This window comes from Lissotriton vulgaris, chromosome 2_1 (assembly GCF_964263255.1).
Source record: "Lissotriton vulgaris chromosome 2_1, aLisVul1.2, whole genome shotgun sequence".
Lineage (NCBI taxonomy): Eukaryota > Metazoa > Chordata > Amphibia > Caudata > Salamandridae > Lissotriton > Lissotriton vulgaris.
Window position 1 is genome coordinate 1,960,602,520 of NC_141687.1, and position 24,811 is coordinate 1,960,627,330.

At 44.7% G+C, this 24,811-nt stretch overlaps 1 protein-coding gene across 1 annotated transcript in view; it reads right to left on the minus strand.

The window, feature by feature from the left end:
* LOC147733561 (aminopeptidase N-like) overlaps nt 1-24,811 on the minus strand; it is a 491,573-nt gene that overhangs the window by 44,072 nt on the left and 422,690 nt on the right. Inside the window, exon 19 of the mRNA XM_086958148.1 lies at nt 13,717-13,798. Coding sequence (XP_086814274.1) covers nt 13,717-13,798 — 82 coding nt within the window. The remainder of the gene's footprint in view (nt 1-13,716; nt 13,799-24,811) is intronic.

Here is a 24,811-nt window from a genome sequence, read left to right on the forward strand (position 1 = left end):
GATCGATTCTCAACTCAATTGAAATGATTTCCTCCTCCTCAGACTACTTCCGGCCGCGGACGAGGCCCCATGGGCGGGACACAGCAGTAGTTGTCGTCTTCTGCGGGGGTTGGGACTAGAGGCAGTGGCGCCTGCGCAGAGGATGCCAATGATTGCGCGCGCTTGTTCGCTGCCCGCCCCAGCATACCCACACCTCTCTGTCCTCACCAGGCAGCAGCCACAAGCGCGCGCCCTTTGAAGATATTATAGCGGGAGTCGGGACTCGGGAGCGACGACGCAGCTGAGGGCAACCTGGGCGGGCGAGGCTGGCAGCAGGGCCTGGCAGCCGTGATGGTGATTACTGCTCAGGTCCGTTTTTTAAAAATCATTATGATCTTGATTGGTAGACCGGCGCCGGGGGCCAAATCATCATGGTTTTTCGTAACTTTTGTTTAAATAAATCAAGCTGCGCTGATGAGGCAGGGCAGGATCATTTTTTATTTTCACTAAGGGCAGTGTTTATATATTTAGGTGTGCGTGCGTGTGACCACTTTGCTTTCGGGTGGCGGTGCTGCCCTTCATCTTCTGTGTTTGGCCATTCACAAAGAACGAGAGGCAGATATTGCGTCACACTTTCCATTCTCGTTCCCGTGTTAATATGCCCCCGCATGACCTGCAGCACTGCCATGTGATGTGACTTGAGTGAGGGTAGGATCACCGGCGTGGGAGGGGGCGGGGGAGAGGTAGCAGCTCCACTCCATCCATACTGATTAGAATAGGATGTCCCGCTCCTGCCGAATCCGATGCAAATAATGCTGCAGCCTGCAATTGAAAATCAGACTCAAAAATCCTTCATAATTGTGCAGGGAGAGCACGCTGGGCCACAAAGGTGGAATAAACTACAAATTATACTTGTCTTCTGGCGAGACATCTGTTGCCAAGTGTTTTCCCTTATGCCAAGCAGGGCACAGACCACCAGCCTCTGCTTGTCCCCCTGTTTTCTCAGAGTTCGCTGGGAGACAGCCTGCACCATCCCGAGAAAAACAAAAAAAGCAGGACATTTGGTATTCTGCTCCAGCTAAGTATGGGACAGTCACAGACACCTCAATTGCAGCTGCGGGCACAGAGATTGGAAATGTTGAACACTCTATATAGCAATCAAGGTAGCAGAATTCTGGTCCAGTGACGTGACACTTGCTGCTGAGAAGAACAGTGTGTGACCTGCTGGCTCCACCTGAATTTTGTCAAGGCTGATTGTGAAACCTTAATCCTTGTATGGATGAACTTGGTACCTTTTGAGTGCAATATTCCAAACACCTACTCAGCAGTGCAAGCTAGAGTAGTAACATGTGCTATATATTTTAAAAAGACATTTGAAAACAAGAGCTAGAAACCTGAATGCATGAATTAAATGCATATGTAGCAACATTGCTTTGCAAACTGAATGAATGAGACAGATATACAACACAGCTCTGTGGACTGAATGAAATACAGATGTGGTGTGGGCCTTCAAATTAATTGCATCAAATTCGCTTTAGCTAGGCTTTGGAGTTCGAGTGAACAAATAAAACGGGGGTGGGGGGGCACGCAGCATCACTCAGGCCACATTATGGGCAACACGTGGTGGGGGCATAGAGAGGGACAGTACAAACAGTCACACAACTGGTGCCTCGCAGCCTCATAGAGGGGGGTGCAGACTAAGGACGACTCGCTGTCAGTGGTAGTGGCTCTGGTACCCAAGCAATCGAATGCATCAGCGCCTGGAGGCCTGCAGGCAGCCCTCTGCAGTCCACTGAAAGGCAGGCAGGACATGCAGCTCAGCTGCCTCCTGCCCGTGACCACCCAGCGCCAAAAGGAACATATGGGCATATGTCTGCGTGCGCCACCGCCACAATGGTGTAAAGACTTACAGTGTGTAAGTAAGTGAAGACACAGCCTCAGCAGAGAATACATGAGGGACGGGTTACCACATAAATGGACTATTTTAATATATTGATCATTTGACCAAGCAAGCGAAGGGGCCTCGAAGGGGTGCAGCACTGCAGCAGGTTCCATGAGGTCTGAAGGAGAAGAGAGGCAGAGACTAGAGAGGCTCTTATAGCAGACAATGCTTCAACAAAAGAGGCAGCATGGGGCTGTGTGGAGAGAGGTTCCTACAACAGAGACCGTTTCGAGAGGGAGCAGCTGTACCCAGGGGGTGTAGACAGGTCACAGGTGTTCTGATAACAGCAGTGCTCCCAGTATTTTCCTTTAGCTCAAATCAGCACATAGAGCACTGTGATTGTCCCTTTTCAATGCATTAGTGATCTCAGATAATTTATTCCAAACTTGTGCTTTAAATGCACTTTTGATTGAATCTATTTCAAAATTTTCTCAGGGCAGGGTAACCTCCTATCAAAACCTTACTATGAGGAAGGCTCCTCCCTTGCTGAAAATCATCTGTCTTTTCACAGTGCCAGTTGAGGATGTGGGTGGAGCCAACGGAGGAAGTGGGTGGAGCCAATGGAGGAAGTGGGTGGAGCCAGAGTTAAGTAGGTGTGGCCTCCGACAAAGATTTGAGAACCTGCACTTCAAATTTTACAAATTAAGCACTGCACAGCAGCACAACACAAATGCTTGCTGCACTGCTGTGCATCAAAATGTAGTAAATGAGGCCATAAGTTCAGCAGTCCCACCAGTAGCATTTAAATTACAGGCCATGGATATATGGGGTACCACTTTACTAGGGACTTATAACTAAATTAAGTATGCCAATGAGATGTGAGCAAATTTTACCATCCCATAGGCAGTGAGCAAAAGCACCTACGCACTGGTCAGCAGTGACAACACGCACAGACTCCTAAGGCCAGCAAAAATGAATTTGGAAAAATAAAAGTGGTGAAGGCAAAACGTTTAGGATGTGAACCTGCAGAGAGGGCCAAGTCCAACACTGACCAACCCTCACATATTTTAGACGTTCTTTAAATAATTTTAACCATCTATTGTATTATAACGGCATTTGCACAGTGGTGCCCAACCGTGACTTATTGTGGCCATTCTTGATATAATTTTGACTAGCCCTAGTACAATGGTGGTGAAAATTCTTGGTATTTGTTGATTGTGATGATACTAAACAAGCACAAATAGCGGGATCTGGCCGTGTTGACAGTGGAACACTCTAGGTCTTTATGAAATTCACTAGCTGATGTTTGGTGATCAGCAATGTATGAAGCAAAGATTAAAATCTGGCATTTTGGAGCAAAATATGTTTTCAGGGAAAGGACAAGTCTCTGTTCAAATTGAGCTTATTTATAAAAACATTTTTTTTGATGGAGAAATAGCTGGATAATGTGAATGCATTCCTGAAATAAATGTAAGTATGTCATAGTGCTGATTTCGGTTCCTTGGTACCAAAACATTCCATTTGATAAAACTCTCTTTGACATTATCACTATTACCTTTTGGGCCTGAGCACGTCACACAGATATAACTTGTCTTCTCTCTTGTTTTATCCTGTAGGCAGCATATCATTGAACAACAGCACTGCTCAAAGAGTATCTAGGATTCGTCTCAAACTACTGTCAATGGTCTGTGGTTGTGAGATTTGTTTAATGCTTAATTTGTCTACCTTGCCAATCGCAATTAGATTCTCAGACAAAAAATCTGACTGGGAATCTAATTGGAAGGGCACGATGGAAATATGATGAACAAAACGTATATAATATTTTTTTTAAGTTAGGCTTAGTGACATTTATTGCTGTAATGCATAGAACATTTTAGTGAAATTTGATTTGATGATGACAAGAAAGGCAGAGTTGCTTCATTGTTTAAGGGCATTTATATTGCAATAGTGTGTCGACATTTAACACAGATTTCTTGAAAAGGATTATGCTGAACACCACTGGAACGGGAACAGCTTGTCTAACACACAACTTAATCACTGTAATATTTCATAACTGCTCCATCAATATCCATGTATTTCTAAGTGCAGTTTATGGAATCAAACACTCGGTCATTTTAAAAGTCCACCAGCAACTACTAGCTTACATTACATAGTGAGCTCGCACAGCCCCTCGGCGACCCCCAAGGTCTAGAAGTTACAAGGGACAGCCTTGACCCTGCAAATACTGCGCCCAGGCCCCTAGTCTCCCAAAGGTTCGCACGGTGCCCTGGATTTGCCAGTATCTGCATCTAACTAACATCAAAATTATACTGATGGGCTGTGAATGTCATTCCAATTCTTTGAGGGACTAAATAACTTTCCAGAAATAGGCTATACCTGTTCATCTAAGCAAACCTTTGTAAAGCCAGTAGGTGTGGTTCATGTTTTTAGTGACAAGACACGCCCTTTGGCTTTGCCTGTGTTGGTCAGCAGTGGAAGAGAGCCACCAGTCATGCTGAGACGCTAGCTTGTGGTGGCGCTAGAGAGCAACACGAGAGAGTTCGCGGGGAGAGGAGCAGGCGAGAGGCGAGAGCTGTGGCGGCGGCAGCAGGCAGCAACGGCGTTCTTACCGAGAACTGGAGAACTGGAGCCGATGTCGAGCTGCCGAAGCTGATTACAAGCAGAGCGCAAGCCGCACACAAGCCTGCACACAAGCCATAGTGCGAGCGGTGCCACGGAGCACCGCGGTTCGCCGCGGAGGTACGCGGCATTGCGATACCGAAAGCTGCAAGAGCCGCCTAAAAACCACTAAGCAGCCGGCGGTCACCAGCGGTCACCAGCTGAGGAGACAGACTGACAAGGCAAGGCGTTTGGGAGTGCGAGCTGTGTGAGCTGGTGCCGCCAGTGTTGTAGAGCTGCCGTGGTGCGGCAAGGGACAGCCTACTGTGATCCACGGTAATAACGAAAGCAGCAGAGGATTTTGGATACCGGGAAACCCTCTGAGCCCAGAGAGGGTGTTAATGGAGGAGTGAACTGTTAAGCGGCTCCAGGCATCGTTTTGAAAAAGACGAACTCCATAGCAAGCAAGCATCACCCAAGAGGCTTAGGGCGCTGAGGTCACCAAACCGGGGAAGCCGAGAAGTGATCCTTAAGGGCTGTTTCAAGACCCACTGAGACGCCACGGGAGTAGGCGGAACCCAGGATAAAGGCACCGGGCGACCCTGCAGCCACTATATCACCAAATCACTTGAAGCCTGAAGCTCAAGGAAAAGGGGGCAGTAATACCAAGGACTTGACTCCCCCATACCACAAGGTGGAGCAAGGTGGAGCAGTAAGGCACAATCTTGGGTCACGATCTGGGGCCTATGAATAAGGGGGCCGAAGGAGCCGAAGGAGTTGGAGGAGCCACGCGAGATCCCGAAACACCACAGCATCAACCCGGAGGAATTTTGAGAAACCTTGAACGTTTTGAGAGCTGGGACAAGCCTGATCCAGCGTAAGAGGCAGAGACCGACGCACTCAGCAAGAAACAAGTAAGGAGTAGCAAAAGGAACAGGGTCCAAGGGCCCAAGGGGTCAGGGGTCAGGGGACAGCAGAAACGACAGGGGTAGCAGAAACTACCGGTATTCACCTGGTACTAGCCCAGTCAACCTAGCCTTGGTACTAGAGCAAAGGGCCTGGAGAGTGGTACCTACGAGAAAGGCATTCTTTTGATGGAACAATAAGACGCAATAAGACACAAAGGGGGGCTGAGAGAGCGGAATTGTCCACTCAAACTGAGTTCATTATACTGTAACATGGAACCACACTCTTACTGTTCTTGCCAAAAAGCTATATACCCAACCATCCAATCCCTGTTCATACTTCCAAGTGTACTCCCCCGACGGCAGCTGTCGCTTAGGCTTATGCCTTAGGCTTAGGCGTCAGACGGGCTTGGGGAGCTCTGGGAAAGGACAACGCAGGGTAGGAGTGGGAAGAGAAAACATTCCAGAAAATTGCAGTTTTGAAGATGCGGTCAGGAAATATCCGACAGTCTCAAATACAGAAAGCAAAAAGAAGGTTGGTAGTAAAAGGAAAAAAAAGAAAAAGGGGATAAAAGTAATCCAGAAGAGCGAACCGGGAACGAACAATCCGATCAGGCACATATCACCATGGCCGAACCCTTCAAGTTTGGGGGTGATAAAGTGAAATACAATTTTCAGTTCGCAAAATAGCAAGGGGCTATAACATTAAGTAACAGCAATGGCGTAAAATCTCAAAAAACTCCCAAAAAACTAACCTGCTCGCCTTTATCATGTAAAAAACGCAAGATGAGAAACGACTCGGAAATAAGCATGAGTCCTAATCTCAAAGAAAAATCGACAATAAAAAATTGGCTGATAAAAACCTCGGCACAAGTTCATGCACCCAGCAATCAAACAAAGTTAACACCAAATAAAACACCAGATGAGGTTAACGAAAACAGCCCAGTACCCATTAATCAAAGCAACTTGGGATCCCAAACAAATCTGCAGAAAAGCGCACAAAAGATTGAGTGGTCCAAATCATTCTCGATCTTCGAAGAAACAGAACTACGGAGAATGCTCGAAGAAAACACACATAAGGTCGCAGACCCAATGCAACTGAGTCTCGAAAATTCGAGAAAATTGGAGTACCCTGAAAATATTGGCAAAAGAAATGCAAATGGACAAAAAAGGAAGCCAACACCCTCTCCAATAATCCTTACATCAAGCCCAATTAGACAACCTGCTAATAAGAGCCAGGTTTCAAACACAGCAAAGAATACAACAAAAGAAGAACACCCTATAACTATCTCTTCATTTGAAAGCCTAAATAGGTCAACAGGGGCACTGCTGCAACAAACTGAAGGAAAATCTACACTCTGGGGAGATGTGCTCCTAAAAAGCTTACAACAAGAAACTAATGCGCTGATTTTTCAATCAAACAAACTTGACGTGCAGGTAGATCTGATGAACCTAATCGCATCTCATATATTGGGAATAAATCAGAAACTGGACAACATTTCGTTATACCTCGCAAAAGAAAAGGAGGAAGAAAAACAATGGAAAGAGAAATTAACAGAACAAAATTGCGTCTGCAAGGACATAATCGATAAATTAGCAACCCTACCAGACATCTTAAAAGAAATACTAGCAGTAACATGCGGAAAAAACAACAAAGGTGATAATTTCAACACAGAGGCCAATAAAATTGGAAACCAAAATAGAACTATCCACATCATTGAAGAAGAAAAAACTCAAAACGATACAGATGAAAACGAATCATTAAAGAGAGGTCTGGAAGAAAACAAAACTATGGGTTCATCAGGTATGTCAGAACCCCTAACCAAAAGACAGAGGAAACGGGCAAGGAAGGCGAGAAAAAACGCTACCAAAAATAAACAGGCAAAACAACTCTTTGCTATTTTCGAACAAAAGACAAAAGAGGCCCGATTTAACCATATCACAGACACCTCTATAAAAGAAGACGGAAGCAAAGAAAAATACAAAGATGAAGCAAAAGAACTAATAAATTTGCCAGACCAGATCAAAATAACAGCAAGTATACAAGAAAAAGCAAAAATCGAGGAAAAGACAATTATAAACAAAGTCGATGACAAAAGTGAAACACTAAAACCAAACTATAGAGAGGCCATAGAAAAACAAAAAATACAGGAAAATAAGCCAAAAAGGGAACGTGAAACACTGACTTACAATGGATTAAATTGGCACACTGGAGGAAATTCACTACTTACCCAGGAAAAAATGGAAAAAGTGCAAAGTCAAAATAAACAGGCAGACCAAGCGAGGGAATCAAATATTGGTCTGACTATCACGGCAGAAATTGAAGGAAGAATTTGCAGAGACTTCCACGAAACTGAGTCAAATGTTAAAACAGGACAAAACGAAAGTAATGTACAAATAGGTTGAGAAGAAATGCACCTCTTAAAAGAAACATCCACGGTAGATTACATTCGACTGGATTTAACAGCCACGACCTGTCAGAAAGCTAACATAACTCACATTCGATTGGATCCAATTGAGGGAAAAAGGAGAGTTTATCAAACCTGACATCACGAAACAGAAAGCACGGAAACAGAATGTAAATTACTGTTCAAACCGGAATTTCAAACAAAAGGAAATTCAGATACGCTGAACAGGGGAAATATCCTGCGATTAATCGAAGAGATACCAAAACTAAGGGGAATAACAACAAGCGATCTGAAAGCAGTTGAATTCATCCCAGGAAACAGAGACAAGGACATGGAAATAAGCAGTACCACCTAGGCTTCTAAAGAAATAGCAGAGCTTATTTTCTCAACTAGGACACACTTCACAGAATGGGGAATAATTTTAGAGCGTCACACCCCAATAAAATATCCATTCCCGTTGCAATCTAACAACGTAAAGGAAAAAACTCAAACAATCTTGAAGGGAGCAAGAAACAAATCAATTTCCGAACAAGATCTGAGCAGGACTAAATCAAAGCAGCCACACCAGGGTCCGAAGGAACACAAAGACTGGTCTTGGTTGGCACAGGCACTAAATTCCCATCGATCCTGATGCAGGTAAAGTTGCACAAAAAAACCAAAGACAAAACACCAAGTTAACATCAAAACCAGAAACAAAAATAAGGATTTGCTCATGGAACGTATACGGTTTTAAAGAAATGTCTCAAGACCAAGAGACAATAGACTACCTGAGTAAATTCGAAATAATACTACTCCAAGAAACCTGGAATGTAACTCCGAGACATATCATGGGATATGAGGAACATCACATAATGGCAGAAAAATGGATGGACACCCAAGGGGAGGCCTGTCCAACTTTATTACGAATAATTTAGACTGGAAAACTGAACTGCTCGACACAGGGGAGAATTGGATACAAGTGATCAAAGTAGAGCCAAAAGCAAGCAAAAAGAGCCCCGGATGGAATTTATTAATTATAAACTTATATATTCACCCAGACAAAGCTACAAAAATGAAAAAAGCCCTAAATCTAATAAAATTGACAAAAGCCTTACACAGAACTTATCAATCCCGTGAGATATTTATCTCTGGTGACTTCAACTGTAACTTAATAAAAGCCAATCGGAACAAGGATAAAGTCCATAATATTTGGAGCGAGCTGGAACCCCTAGGTTTAAAAATCCTAAATGGAAATATGGAGGGAGACATACCCGCCAAAACCACCTTCACCAGTGGTAAAAAGAACTCCACAATTAATTTCACAATAACAAGCAACGAATTAAAAAAGAACATAGATTATTTTGAATTCGACCAGAGAGCGACCACTTCCCACAAGAGACAACAATGAGGATAAATATCGAAGAGAGAACACAATTAGAATTCCTTACCGCAATTCCGGAAATATACAAATTGAAGAAAATCAAAAGCAAGGGCACAGTAAAAAAGGAGATAATGGACTCAGTACTGGAATACGGAATTCACACGGAGGCCATCGAAAATCAATCACCCATAACAAAATGGGAGAATTTACATAAATTTGTGCTAGGAAAATTTGCAGTAAATACACCAGTAATCTATGGTCACACAACAAATAAAGAGCCATGGTATAACACCAAGCTAAGAGATAAGAAAAGGGAAATTGCGAGAAAACTAAGAATAAAGGCCGCAGAAAAAAAGGTCAGGAAAAGAAGTAGATAACAGCGACATACAAAAAATGAGGAAAGAATATAAAGAGGATTGCAGAAAAGCAAAAAAATCATACACAGAGGAAATCTGGGAAGATCTTTTAAGAACAAGTAAACTACCAAATAGTGGAGAATTTTGGAACATAATAAATCGAAAGGAGCCGGCGGCCAATCAAATATAGGTATAAGTGAAATAACATGGGCCGCTTACATCGACCATCTGTATAACATCCAGAGTTGCCCAACCACAAACCTAAAAAAAGGTCAAGAACAAAAAGAAACAGTGCTTGGACAAAGGAAAAACTTCCAGCAGGAAGGCACTGCCACGGAGGAACAAGCACCTTTGACATCCATCAAACATCTAACCACCCTAATAAGGAAAATGAAAGCGGAAGGAGCAGCTGGCCCAAACGGAATGCCAAATGCCCTATTCAAATATGACACCGACTTTTAGGCAAAATACCTGACTCCATTATTCAACCACATTCATAAAGAAAAAACGATTCCACCGTCCTGGCAAGGAAACATCTTCCACCCAATATACAAAGGTGGATGCAGAATGGAACCCAGTAATTATAGATTAATAGCTTTAATCGATGTGGAGGCAAAGCTTTTTTCATCTTGTATTTTGTCGCTACTACAACAATGGTTAAAGGACAACAAAATAATACCAAATTTCCAAACCGGATTCAGGGAAGGCATGGGCTGCTTAACCAATCTGTCAGCGCTGTCTTTATCAATCGAAGGAGCAGGGAAAAGAAAGTCCGGCCTAATAGCCTGCTACATAGACTTGAAATTCGCCTTCGACCGAGTGCCCAGAAAACGCCTATGGAAAAAACTGGAGCGTTGGGGTCTTCCGCCGGCTTTAATGGAAACAATAATGGCACTATATAGCGGAACATGGGCAAAAGTAAAACTGGGAGACGGAAGAAGAATATCCGCAGAATTAAAAATAACAAATGGCCTTAAACAGGGTTGCGTGCTCTCCCCAAGCCTTTTCAATATATATCTAGCAGATTTGAAAGACCAACTCAAGAATGTGAATGGGCACCCGCCAAAATTGGCCAATGAAAGCATCCAGTTCCTTCAATATGCAGATGATATTGTAGTCTTAAGCCAAACACCAATAGGCCTCCAAAGAACAATATCTGAGTTAACAGACTATTTCGAGAGAGAAGGCCTGGAATTAAACATCAAAAAAACAAAAGTGGTGAGATTGGCGGGCACTGGCAGAAGATCCTTCAAGTGGCACACAAACGGCAAATGCATCGAGGAAACAACTGCTTATAAATATCTGGGGGTCACAATAAGCAAAAACATGTCCCTTTTAGACCAAAAAAGAGTTATCGCTGCAAAAGCACAATCACTGAGCTTTGCGTATAAAGTTCTCCAAAAGAAACTGCAATGTCCATCATACGACCACCTGCTAAAATTAATGGCAGCCCAAGTCTTACCATCCCTCTCATATGGACTGGAAATATGGCATGGGAAAGAAGCTACAATCTTAAACACCCTCCAAACAAAAATATACAAATCTGTGTTTCACTTATACAAAGGATCAGCCCCGGCCAAAATAAGGCTGTAATTTGGTTTGCAAAATCAAATATACCAAAGGAAAGCAGTCCTAGTGAAATGGTGCTGGAAACTGAGATCGGCGGAAACTGGATCCCTAAACAACTTATGTTGGCAAGAAATCAAAAAACGTATGACAGACAGGAATCCAATTCATGGGGCAATGATCTGCGAGTATCACTAGAAACCCTCAAAATAGAGGAGATCTGTAACAAACCACCAGAAGATTTATCCTTTAAAAAGATTTGCAAGCTGAATGCAAAAGCCCTATCTTTAGTTGAAGATAAAAAGACTTTGGCCAAGCGGCGACATGCATGGACCATCATAAACTCGTGCAAACAATTAAAACCTCAACCCTACCTCATGGCGCATTTCCGGCTATCCTTAAAAACAAAATTTATGGCCCTCAGAATGGGTGACCATTTCTCCAAAGACTTGATCCCGTCATGGAAGGACCCACACCAGATGCAGACTATGTGATTACCACAGTGAGACTTTGTGCCACCTCCTGTGCACATGCGAGTCCTCCAAAGATAAGAGGAAATATTTACTGAAATCAATGTTTAACATGCTACAGATTCGTACCTGCAGGCAAGCTGTGACCAGCTGGATGGGAGCAGGTTCAAACATCCTAATATGCCGCGGGGTAAAATTCATGAACTTTGTAGAGACTCAACTTCAAAAAGTAGAAACAGACCACAGATAAGGCCCAGGATAAAGTTTTTAATTAAAGAAAGCGTAAAGATATTTTAACTAAATGAACTCTTAACTTGCTGCTATTTTAAAGTGAATTTTTGTACATGTATGCTTTATGGTTGTGACAAACCAAATAAAGTAAAATTTTGACTGACTGACTGACAGTCATGCTGATTAGGAGCAGTGACCCAGCAATAGATTCACACCAGAACAGCTGGCGCACTCAAAGGATGCAGTTGCCTGGCAGCAGTATCATGGCGGTGTGCCGGGAGGACGAGCTGTCTAGTATTCTTACTGTGTGAGCAGCATCCTGACAGCAGTGGAAAGGAGTCACCAGGCAAGGTCACTGCTTGAGAAGAAACCAGGCAACAGGTGACAGAAGTCATTGTATACAGGAGTGAGCAGCATGGCTGCAGCAGGGAAGAGGAGCTGCCAAGCGCTCATCTCAGTGTCAGACTTGTACTCAAGGACGAACAAAACGAGAAAAAAAAATCTGATGCAGTTAAATACAATGACCAAGTAAGCAGGTCGATGGAAGGGAAGAGGAGTAATTGGGTGTCACCTTAAAGTCAGGTACAAACTCGAGTTCTGGCAAAGAGAATAAAAAAATCCCTGATGAAGTAAAACAAATGTTGCCTTGTTTACAGCATCGCAGTATGACAAATTATTGAAAGCACTATAATACTCAGTGACACATTATTGAAAGAGAGAAATTACAGAATCAAAATAATATCATATTCATTGCAGTGCAAGCACTTGACATGTGATAGAATAATACACGAACTAGCCAATAGCACGGTAGCGGATTACTTCTCTTGGCAGGAGCCAACGCCTGTTCAGTGCATAGGACTTAGAATTGGCAACAATAGGTACTACATACATCTGTGCAATGAATTCAGGCTTGCAAACATTATCATGAACTAGGGGCCAGATGTACAAACATTTCATCTTGCTAGAACCCAATAGCATTTTTTGCAACTGGCAAACAGAGACCAGCTCAAGAAACTGTACTAATCTGTCTAAGACAAATTTGCAATTCCAAAATGGGTCACAAGGGACAAGTCTCATTAATATTCATGAGGCAGTTTGCAATTTGCGACCCATTGGGAATGGGCAATAACACAGGGGTGGTGGCCTGCTGGGGACAGTAGACCACCATGTCTGTGTTTGCTTTTTAATAGAGCAACTTTTTTTTTAACTGCATCCCATTTTCCTTAAAGGAAAACGGGATGCATTTCAAAAAGAAAAATGAAACGTTTCTGTTTCATTTTTAAAGGAGATGCAGTGGTCCATGGGACCACTGCTTCCTTAAAAAAATGTTGCCGACCACAGTCATAAAAGGGACCTCTTTGCACATGGGTTAACACCAAGTTGAAGCGACCACATTCCTGATCTCAAAACATTACTACATACCAGTGCGGCCCTTTCCTAATAGCGGCTTGCAAACCAGTGCTTAATTGGAGCCGGTGTTTTCAGGTGTTCAGCACCAGCATCTAATTGCCTGCACCGGGGCTTATGATAGTCTGCCACATGGTGGCGCTGTCTGGCTAATTTAGGTATTAGCACCACATAAGCAGTGTGTGATGGGTAGTAGCTGTGTTTGTACTGAAATTTCCAACTGGCAGGGGCAATGTGTGGTGCAAGCTCCAGTGGCCTCCTGACAAGAGCCCCGGCACTTATTGGTTTACAAATTAAGCACTGTTGCAAACCCTATTTTGTGAGTCGTTAATAGATTCCCAACTAGCACAATAGGGTTGGTACATGCCAAAAAAGCATTTTACCGCTCTCAAATGCCTTAATTGGTACCTCTGCTTCATACATCTGGGCCTTGGTACATTTTTACTAAGGAAAATAACTGATTACTTGTGCTTAAACACATCACCAGTACTGTAATGCCAAATATTATTACTACAGTAACCGGCTCTCCAATATGTTTATGAATGATGACTCACCTGCTTGAGCTCATACTCTGATGAAAATCTTTTTGTCACCCCAGTAATCATATCAGAAAATGAAAACAGGCTTCCACCGAATCTGAAAAAATAGTATACAAGACTTTAGATGATCCACAAAATTTGTGAGGTCAGCATTACTTCTAGTGACTGTAAAAGAAAGACTAGTCAGTGGCAGTAATGACTCTGAAAACATTCAACACTATTTCACCTTTAGCAGTTCTATAATGTTTTCACATTTCTAACTTGGGGGCATACGTATCATGCATTTTTTGCAGTCTCATATTCCCCAATTGGCAGTTTGCGACTTGGTAACATGTTACAGAGTCGTAATGTGGAATTGCAAATACGTCCGGATGTGGTATTAGGAAGGGGCATGGTCAGGGTTTCCCTTCATATTACCTAATCGCAGCAGTATGCAGGAACGTTTTGCGACCGCATTTCAAGTAGTTGGTCCCCTTCACCTATGTGAATGGTAGCGAAAAATGAAAAGACTACTTCTCATTTTTCTTTTTTTAAAAGCCTCACGTTTTCCTTTAAGGAAAACTGGCTGCATTTTAAAGAAAAGTCTGCTTTATTTAATACCAACTCTTGCGGGCCACCATACCTCTGATGTTTGCGTTTCCTAATGGGTCCCAAATTGTGACCTACCTCATGAATATTAATGAGGTAAGTCGAATTGCCATCCATTCAGAAAAATGCTAAATGAAACTCGTGGAGTTTCATACATTCAAATAGCAATTACCTAATTATGATTCGCAGAGATTTGCAATGAGGTAATTGCTATGTCTAACAATGATCCATATTGCCCAAGATCACTAGTAAAACTGTGTTAATTTATTTGCAACAGAGTTGTGGAAAATCTTTACATTTCCAAACTCATCATGTTTGTCAGTAACGCTACGTTATATTTTTCGGTGGCATATTTCAAGTCTGGTGTTTCACGATCTCCTTCACAAATAGCTACCTAGAAAGGTTTCAGACATCTGGAGAATTGATCTTTTTTGTGAAGGAATCCAGAAGGCAGGAAGACGGAAGATGGAGCTTTATCATAAACCAAGCCTGAAACAGTGGCTAGTAGTTAAGCATCCCCTACACCTAGGGAAAGAGAGACTGAACTCCTCCGGTAAAGGACAATCTGAAACAAAATGTGGTACCCACGAAGAGTTCTAGCAATAAAACCATTATAACATAAGCTCTCCGTTTGAATGAACCGGGACAAATAGTAGAACAAAGGAGTGGGAAAGTATTTAGATTGAAAGCTGTCTGAAGAAGAGTTCCGGAAGAAACAGAAGAGAAGGGAAGGATGAAAAATGACAATAGTCAACATCACAAAAGTTCTCCACTATGCATTCAACAGAGTAGCATACATAATGGTGAGAGTGAACAAAGACACTTTATCCAGTTACAAAATCATCGAACCACTCTGGAGCAAATGTACACCTCACTACAAAGTAGCAAGCATAAGGGTGAGAGCAGTGTTGCTGGAACAATTTTCAGAGTGGTGATGCTGCCATCAGTGTTATATCACCGAAGACATAAGGATTGTTAAAAATCCGAGCTTCATATAAAGAACAAGTGTATCAAATGAGCCACCCCCATTGAGCCGGAGAGTAGTAAGGGTGTGGTATATAGCCGGAAGTGTATTTTGGAGAATACTATTGCAAATATATTAATATAGCATAGTATGGTAGCGCACTGAGATTTACAGACAGCACATTTTCCATTGAAAGGGCCACTAAGTACCTCATTTACAATAGAATGGCATGGTGCTGCAAGCAATTTTGCAGTGCCACGCTGTGTCCTTCTAAAGTGCAGGAATGCACCATATTTACAAGAATAATGTGCATTCCTGTACTGACCCCTGCACCAGCACTGAAAATGCCCCCTAGCACCAACGCAGGCACCACTGACCCATGTTTCAGGGGTGCCTAAGTTGCCAGGATGATTGATTTTGTGCCGAAGGGACTCCTTTATGCACAAAATCATCATCATCATCATAAAATCTTTATTTCTGTAAAAAATACCATAAAAGCACAGATTTTAAAAAACATACAGCATAAGTATAATTGAGTAGTTAACATTATTAAAACATGGCAAATGGTTATTACAATCACATCAAAATTACGTTAAAATAAGGTCACATTGTAGAATATGATAAGGCACACCTCAGTAACAGAATGAATTGTTTGTCTACTAAGGCACGCTTAGCCCTGAGTAATTATAAGTCTCCTTATACGCCACATAGCTGCTAAAAAATGCGAAACTGCGAAGACAATGGGTCCTGAAGTGTCACTCTGTATAACTCTTAGCGCTTGCTTGCACTGCCGAAAGCCAAGATTTTTACATAATGGGACGAGCCAGTATTTCCTTGGTTTAATGTATGCGGGGCAAAAGAAAAAACATGTTGCTCTGATTCACTGTCACATTCACAGAAAGGGCAATTTTTCGGGGCAGACATGCTCCATTTGCATGTAAAGGCTCGTATGGGTAGTACACCGTGCCGCCATTGCACGTATAATTTTCTTGTTATGACAGGATAGATGACATCTAGGAAACCTTCAAAATGATATCTGTCTTTTGCCATGAGAAAGGAAACAGTTCTGGAGCCGTGTTTGTGGTCGCGCATAGCTGTGTTCAAACTCTCAGCACGATATTCATTCATAAGGATCTGGATACATCCCCGCTCAGGGTCAGTCCATAGGACCGATAGTCCCAGTCTAGCAAATTCCTTCCTAATAAAGGTGAGCCATGGTATTTTACATATGCTGATGCAGCTAAGTATTTCTCTGAGCTCTTGCGTATAGCTAACCAGCTCAGGTGTAACCCAGAGCCTTAATGGTCTTAAAGCTAGCTCCTCCTCAATGGGTGTGATCCCCAAGTCAAATGTCAGATGTAGGAGCGGGGTACTGGGCGGAAGAGCTAACAGGTTCCTTAAGAACTTGTTCTCAACCCTAGTGATTTTGGATTTATTGCAGTGATCCCATAGTTCGCCGCCATACATACTTGTGATTTGTAGACCTCCAATGGTGAACCAAGAGGCTTTATCGTTGAAGCATTAGCTAGCCTCAGGATCCCACCCGATAATTGGGCAAGTTTTAACTGAGATTTAATTTCCTGGGGACCCCACGTCAAGCGCTCATTAATCGTGACCCCAAGATAAACACAGGTGCTTACCCTTTCCAGTATTATTTTGCCCAACATAGGATTGGGTCTTGTGTTTCTGGGTGGGTTGAAGATCATGAATTTTGTTTTCAATGAGTTGATCTCCAAACCCCGCTCGTTACAAAATTCTACAAATCCGTCCAATGTTCTCTGGATACCCATAGGGGATTTTAAAAAGCATAAGGGTATCATCTGCAAACATTATCACCGGTACCCTATTCCCGGCTATCTTAGGTGCATCATTATTCAACACTCAATTCAGATGCGTGATTACCCCGTTGACATAGAGGCAAAACAGGGTCGGTGCAAGCACACAACCCTGCCTTACCCCCCGGCCAACGGGGAATCTGGAAGTCAGAGTACCACTCTTCCCCCATCTAACTTGGGCAAAATTTGCCCCATGTAGCCTAATCAGAACTGAGAGGAGATGAATGGGGATGCCCAGCTCTAAAAGGACTTTCCACAATTTGCCCCTAGTTACAGGATCGAAGGCGGAGCGAAGGTCCACAAACACCATATAGAGAATGCCACCCTCTATATGCACCGCTTTCCAATGCAATAACACTAATCGAAAAATTTGGTCTACGGTGGAGGTGTTCTTCCTGAACCCTGCCTGATAGGGGCTGAGTATTTCCAACACCTCCATCCAGTCCTGTGGTTGATCTAGAATAAATTGCGCGAAGATCTTCTGCGGGACGTCGATGAGACTTGTAGGCCTGTAGTTGGATGGGAGCAGAGGCAAACCCTTTTTAAAGATGTAATGTAATGTAAATTGATACTTGTATAGCGCACTACTCACCCGCAAGGGTCTCAAGGCGCTTGTACGAATACCGCTGTGGAACCCGTCCTGGCTTTCCCTGTGAGGCATCCACTCCTGGGCACCCCCAGGGTGAAGGCCAGGCATCCTTAGCGTTGTGGGGGCCGTTGTGGAGATTAAGCAAGCTATTGCCCATAGTTGCAGAGTGGGAATCTATGATTAGAATAGGCACCGAGGCGAGAATTATCAGGTCCATAGAATTTTGAGCCTTAGAGCCGCCGAGGCGTGGAATTGAACCCTGGTCTCAGGCTAGACCTCTGTATCAGGGTCTGCCGCTCTTACCATTGAGCCACATTTCTCTGCTCCAGCCAAATATTGGGGAGCGCCATACCTCTCAAGATTGCATTATAAACAAAACAGAGATAGGGGCCCCAGACTTTAGGCTGATGCTTGAAGAGATCGCCCAAACGTTTGTCTAAGCCAGGTGCTTTGTTTAGTGCAAGTTTATCATTGGCAGTGCACACTTCAGCCACCGTGAATGTGCACTCCTCTGGGCAGATGATGCGCGAGCCAAGGGTAGTTAGATTTACAGATGCATCTTCAGGAGTAGCCTCGCAAGAGTACAAAGCCCGGAAATGTTCTTCCCATACTTCAGGCGCTAGGTTAGGTTCTACCTCTTGTTTTGGTTGTCCTGAGCCTACACTTATTATCGACCAAAATCTTTTAAAATCTTTTGAATTTAAGGCAAAGGATAAGCTAGACCACTTTTCCTGGCCCCATTCTTCTTTTGCCCACTTGATTAATTTTTTATAGTGAGCCCTCTTGTCCTTTATTAAACCTCTGTTGTCTTTAACAGCTGCCAGTAACTCTGACTTTGCTTTCCTGCATGCCGTGTTATACCAGGAGGAACAAGAGGCCCTAATTCCTTTCTTGGACACCCTGGGGTTCAGTACTTTAGCCAAACTGCATACCAGCCCCCCCATGCAAAGCCTCTATCCGTGCGAGAGAGTCAGGGGATGATGGTAGGTCATTCAGAACAGCAGCTTCTGCCAGCAGAGGAAATGCCAGATTATACAGTTTCGCTATCTCTTCTGGTTTTTCCCTTAATCTCGACCATCTTATTCTGCGCTTGTTGCTTGTCAGGATTTAGAAAAGGGGGTGGTGATGAACAGAGTGTCTGAGTTAAACAGACCACTCTTACCCAGTCCAAAGATCAGGGCTTGATCCATCACCGTTATTTATCTCACTGCCCCATCCCAGCTCAGAACCTGGCTATATGCAAATCAGTCTGTCCCTGGCCCAGTGCGTCATGGGAACAGGGCAGACTAAACTACCAAGCCAATTCTTCACCAGAAAGGAGACAAGCTACCGGGGACCGGTTTCTGGCATTTCAGCCTTCTTCGGCCCGGCTTGCTTGAATCCTGATGGAGCAGTGAGAAAGGGACTCATGTCTGAGTATACCCTGCCACACCTATAGTGGCCAAAAACGATTTAGAAAAGGGGGTGGTGATGAACAGAGTGTCTGAGTTAAACAGACCACTCTTACCCAGTCCAAAGATCAGGGCTTGATCCATCACCGTTATTTATCTCACTGCCCCATCCCAGCTCAGAACCTGGCTATATGCAAATCAGTCTGTCCCTGGCCCAGTGCATCATGGGAACAGGGCAGACTAAACTACCAAGCCAATTCTTCACCAGAAAGGAGACAAGCTACTGGGGACCGGTTTCTGGCATTTCAGCCTTCTTCGGCCCGGCTTGCTTGAATCCTGATGGAGCAGTGAGAAAGGGACTCATGTCTGAGTATACCCTGCCACACCTATAGTGGCCAAAAACGATTTAGAAAAGGGGGTGGTGATGAACAGAGTGTCTGAGTTAAACAGACCACTCTTACCCAGTCCAAAGATCAGGGCTTGATCCATCACCGTTATTTATCTCACTGCCCCATCCCAGCTCAGAACCTGGCTATATGCAAATTAGTCTGTCCCTGGCCCAGTGCATCATGGGAACAGGGCAGACTAAACTACCAAGCCAATTCTTCACCAGAAAGGAGACAAGCTACCGGGGACCGGTTTCTGGCATTTCAGCCTTCTTCGGCCCGGCTTGCTTAAATCCTGATGGAGCAGTGAGAAAGGGACTCATGTCTGAGTATACCCTGCCACACCTATAGTGGCCAAAAACGATTTAGAAAAGGGGGTGGTGATGAACAGAGTGTCTGAGTTAAACAGACCACTCTTACCCAGTCCAAAGATCAGGGCTTGATCCATCACCGTTATTTATCTCACTGCCCCATCCCAGCTCAGAACCTGGCTATATGCAAATCAGTCTGTCCCTGGCCCAGTGCATCATGGGAACAGGGCAGACTAAACTACCAAGCCAATTCTTCACCAGAAAGGAGACAAGCTACCGGGGACCGGTTTCTGGCATTTCAGCCTTCTTCGGCCCGGCTTGCTTGAATCCTGATGGAGCAGTGAGAAAGGGACTCATGTCTGAGTATACCCTGCCACACCTATAGTGGCCAAAAACGATTTAGAAAAGGGGGTGGTGATGAACAGAGTGTCTGAGTTAAACAGACCACTCTTACCCAGTCCAAAGATCAGGGCTTGATCCATCACCATTATTTATCTCACTGCCCCATCCCAGCTCAGAACCTGGCTATATGCAAATCAGTCTGTCCCTGGCCCAGTGCATCATGGGAACAGGGCAGACTAAACTACCAAGCCAATTCTTCACCAGAAAGGAGACAAGCTACCGGGGACCGGTTTCTGGCATTTCAGCCTTCTTCGGCCCGGCTTGCTTGAATCCTGATGGAGCAGTGAGAAAGGGACTCATGTCTGAGTATACCCTGCCACACCTATAGTGGCCAAAAACGATTTAGAAAAGGGGGTGGTGATGAACAGAGTGTCTGAGTTAAACAGACCACTCTTACCCAGTCCAAAGATCAGGGCTTGATCCATCACCGTTATTTATCTCACTGCCCCATCCCAGCTCAGAACCTGGCTATATGCAAATTAGTCTGTCCCTGGCCCAGTGCATCATGGGAACAGGGCAGACTAAACTACCAAGCCAATTCTTCACCAGAAAGGAGACAAGCTACCGGGGACCGGTTTCTAGCATTTCAGCCTTCTTCGGCCCGGCTTGCTTGAATCCTGATGGAGCAGTGAGAAAGGGACTCATGTCTGAGTATACCCTGCCACACCTATAGTGGCCAAAAACGATTTAGAAAAGGGGGTGGTGATGAACAGAGTGTCTGAGTTAAACAGACCACTCTTAACCAGTCCAAAGATCAGGGCTTGATCCATCACCGTTATTTATCTCACTGCCCCATCCCAGCTCAGAACCTGGCTATATGCAAATCAGTCTGTCCCTGGCCCAGTGCATCATGGGAACAGGGCAGACTAAACTACCAAGCCAATTCTTCACCAGAAAGGAGACAAGCTACCGGGGACCGGTTTCTGGCATTTCAGCCTTCTTCGGCCCGGCTTGCTTGAATCCTGATGGAGCAGTGAGAAAGGGACTCATGTCTGAGTATACCCTGCCACACCTATAGTGGCCAAAAACGATTTAGAAAAGGGGGTGGTGATGAACAGAGTGTCTGAGTTAAACAGACCACTCTTACTCAGTCCAAAGATCAGGGCTTGATCCATCACCGTTATTTATCTCACTGCCCCATCCCAGCTCAGAACCTGGCTATATGCAAATCAGTCTGTCCCTGGCCCAGTGCATCATGGGAACAGGGCAGACTAAACTACCAAGCCAATTCTTCACCAGAAAGGAGACAAGCTACCGGGGACCGGTTTCTGGCATTTCAGCCTTCTTCGGCCCGGCTTGCTTGAATCCTGATGGAGCAGTGAGAAAGGGACTCATGTCTGAGTAAACCCTGCCACACCTATAGTGGTCAAAAACGATTTAGAAAAGGGGGTGGTGATGAACAGAGTGTCTGAGTTAAACAGACCACTCTTACCCAGTCCAAAGATCAGGGCTTGATCCATCACCGTTATTTATCTCACTGCCCCATCCCAGCTCAGAACCTGGCTATATGCAAATCAGTCTGTCCCTGGCCCAGTGCATCATGGGAACAGGGCAGACTAAACTACCAAGCCAATTCTTCACCAGAAAGGAGACAAGCTACCGGGGACCGGTTTCTGGCATTTCAGCCTTCTTCGGCCCGGCTTGCTTGAATCCTGATGGAGCAGTGAGAAAGGGACTCATGTCTGAGTATACCCTGCCACACCTATAGTGGCCAAAAACGATTTAGAAAAGGGGGTGGTGATGAACAGAGTGTCTGAGTTAAACAGACCACTCTTACTCAGTCCAAAGATCAGGGCTTGATCCATCACCGTTATTTATCTCACTGCCCCATCCCAGCTCAGAACCTGGGTGAGAGCTTTCTGCTTAATTCAGAGACTCTGTCCCTCACCACCCCTTGTTGTAAATATTTTTGTCCACCCTAAGCGTGGAAGGGTATTCTCAGATGTGATACCCTTGCTCATTGCACCATCAGGATTCAAGCAAACCGGGCCGAAGACGGCTGTAATGCCAGAAACCGGTCCCCGGGAGCTTGTTTCCTTCCCAGTGTAAGAATTGGCTTTTGTATTTTGGTTTGCCCTGTTCCCATCATGCACTGGGACAGGAACAGACTAATTTGCATACAGCCAGGTTCTGAAACTGGGATGGTGCAGTGAGCTAAAAAACGGTGTTGGATCTAGCCCTGATCTCTTGACTGGGTGAGAGCTTTCTGCTTAATTCAGAGACTCTGTCCCTCACCACCCCTTGTTCTAAATAATGTTGCTTGTCAGGGTCAGATTGTTAATGCCTCCGTACATCAATGGATCCCCATTCCTGCCTGTCTTGGGCAGGGCCATTTCTAAAATTAGGGCGTTGTGGTCACTATCCTCTCTTATCGTCACAGTGAGATCGATAACATTCGGCCAAAGCCTAGTTTCCACCAGGATATAGTCAAAATGCGACATACGTCCTGGTTTATTGTATGCGCATTTGGCTGGGATATCCGAGGGTGTACGGCCATTGCATATACTCGTAGGGAGTGGGTAATGGTTAGTGCAGTGACTTGAACAGATAAGGTGGATCAAGCCCTAGCAAACGGGGCCTGGGTCATTGGAATTGACCAGTGGTCGTCCTCTGCTGTAAGGCAACCTTCATTGAGACCCTCTAGGGGCTCAAAGTGGCAGTTTAAATAACCCCCTACCACTATATGGCAATCATTGGAGATAGATGAAATAAAGGAGGAGAGATCATCCATAGTGCTGGACTCTGAATAGACATTGATCAATGCTAGTTTAAAAAGATTTGGCCATACATGGACCACGCCTTGAATGTCTCTAGAGGGAGTAATAAGTATACTAGCCGTACAGCCCAGATGAGTTGCCATCCAGATTGTGAGGCCTCCAGAGGGACGCCCTCTCCCGCCCCATAATGCCGGGACGTGGAAGGAGGCGAAGCCTACTCTAAATTCCTGCGTGCGTGCCCAGGTCTCTTGAAAGAGGCAAACATCATTTTCATCCACGAATGATCTCCATTCTGGGCATGTAATTTTATTAGATAGTCCTGCCAGGTTCCATGACACAATTTTATACATTCTAGATTTATGCCCGGAACTCTTCTCTGAACTCAATTTGTACCTCGTTCCCCTCCACTAGAGGGCTGGCTCCACCGCCAGGACTAGGCGTTAGCTTGCCCCCCCCTACTGGTGTCCAGTACAGGCCCTCCAGATAGTTGGGGACTAGTTGCATCAACTAGGCTCAGTAAGACTGCCCCACCGCATAAGCCATTCCCAACCAATTTTTCTTCCTGTGTGCGTCCTCCCATTTCAAGCCCCTCGATTTCATGGCTTGCCCCCTGTGTGCCCCCGAAATTTATATCCAATTCACTAGGAGTTAGTCAATCCACCATGTCTAAACAGCTAAATCTATTATATAGCCGTGTATCCTCAGGTACCAGGGATTCTCTACACCTTCCCTGTCTTGATCCTATTCTTGTTGTGGAACCTACCAAGTTCCATCCTGCATCTCCAACACTGATGGAATGAGGTGGAACTGGTGGATCAAAATATGAGAGGGGAAGCGACTGGATGGCTGACACTTGTGTGGAATACGGCCACTGACATACATGAGACACTGTCCGTGTATACCTAAAGTTAATTAGGACACAGTCTCCAATGAGATCCTTGGTTCCATAGCCCACCCATGTCACTCCCTGGACCAGCAGGATTTCTCTTGTAACCTCTTGAGGTAGTGGTCTATTTTTGTTTAGCCAATCAGTGACTTTGTTCTTAAGGGAGGTGTGTGTTTCTTCCTGCCCATTTGTCAGAGGAGGCACCCCTGCAAGAACTACAACAAGGTGACTGCATTCTGGGGGTAGGTCGATTCGTGTGCTTGCTGATTTGGTCTTACTAAAGAGTTTTGGGGCAGCATTTGGATGTATCCTTGGTGTATCCTTACTTTGGGGGTGCCTATCCAACCCATTGGCAACTAGCACTGGTTTGACCAGTTGTAAACTCCCACCCACTAGGTCCTGTCTTTCTGCTGTAATCACACCTAGCCCTGATTTTGCCGATGGTGGGCTCCCAACTCCCTATGCCCTTTGATGGTCTGGTGGTAACCTAACTCCACATATGTCGTTAGCTCCAGAGTGGTTAGCTCCAGAGGGGGTTAGGGGTAGTTGCTCATTGGTAGGGGTGCTAGGATTTGTTTGTGCGCCAGAAGTCTGATCTAGTGCGTTAGTGAGTGAAAGTAGATTTGCTTCAATGGCTGCCATTCTATTCATTAGGGGCATTAGGCATTCAACAATTATAGTCCCCACTTTCTCCCAGAAGACACTGTTCAGAGTAACCACAGGGACCACTGGTATGTACGGTATGATTGGGGTGGGTGGGGGTGGCGCCATCTTCACCATCTCAGACTCCACACTTTGGTCCACATCCTTTCGGCCCTCTCCCGCCAACCTTGTTAACCTCCCACTGCCCATACAATTTATTTCCTTTTGTGTGCGCCCATCCCTCTTCTTGTTTTTAGGGCCTTGTTTGTCCTTCGAGGATTCCGTTCCTAGCTTATATGAAGCAGACTTGGATCTAGTTGTTGCACAGGCTGTCTGGTTCAGTGACCTTGTTTCTAGGACGGAATCCTTGGTCAAGGTTAGGGTATTATTACCCAATGG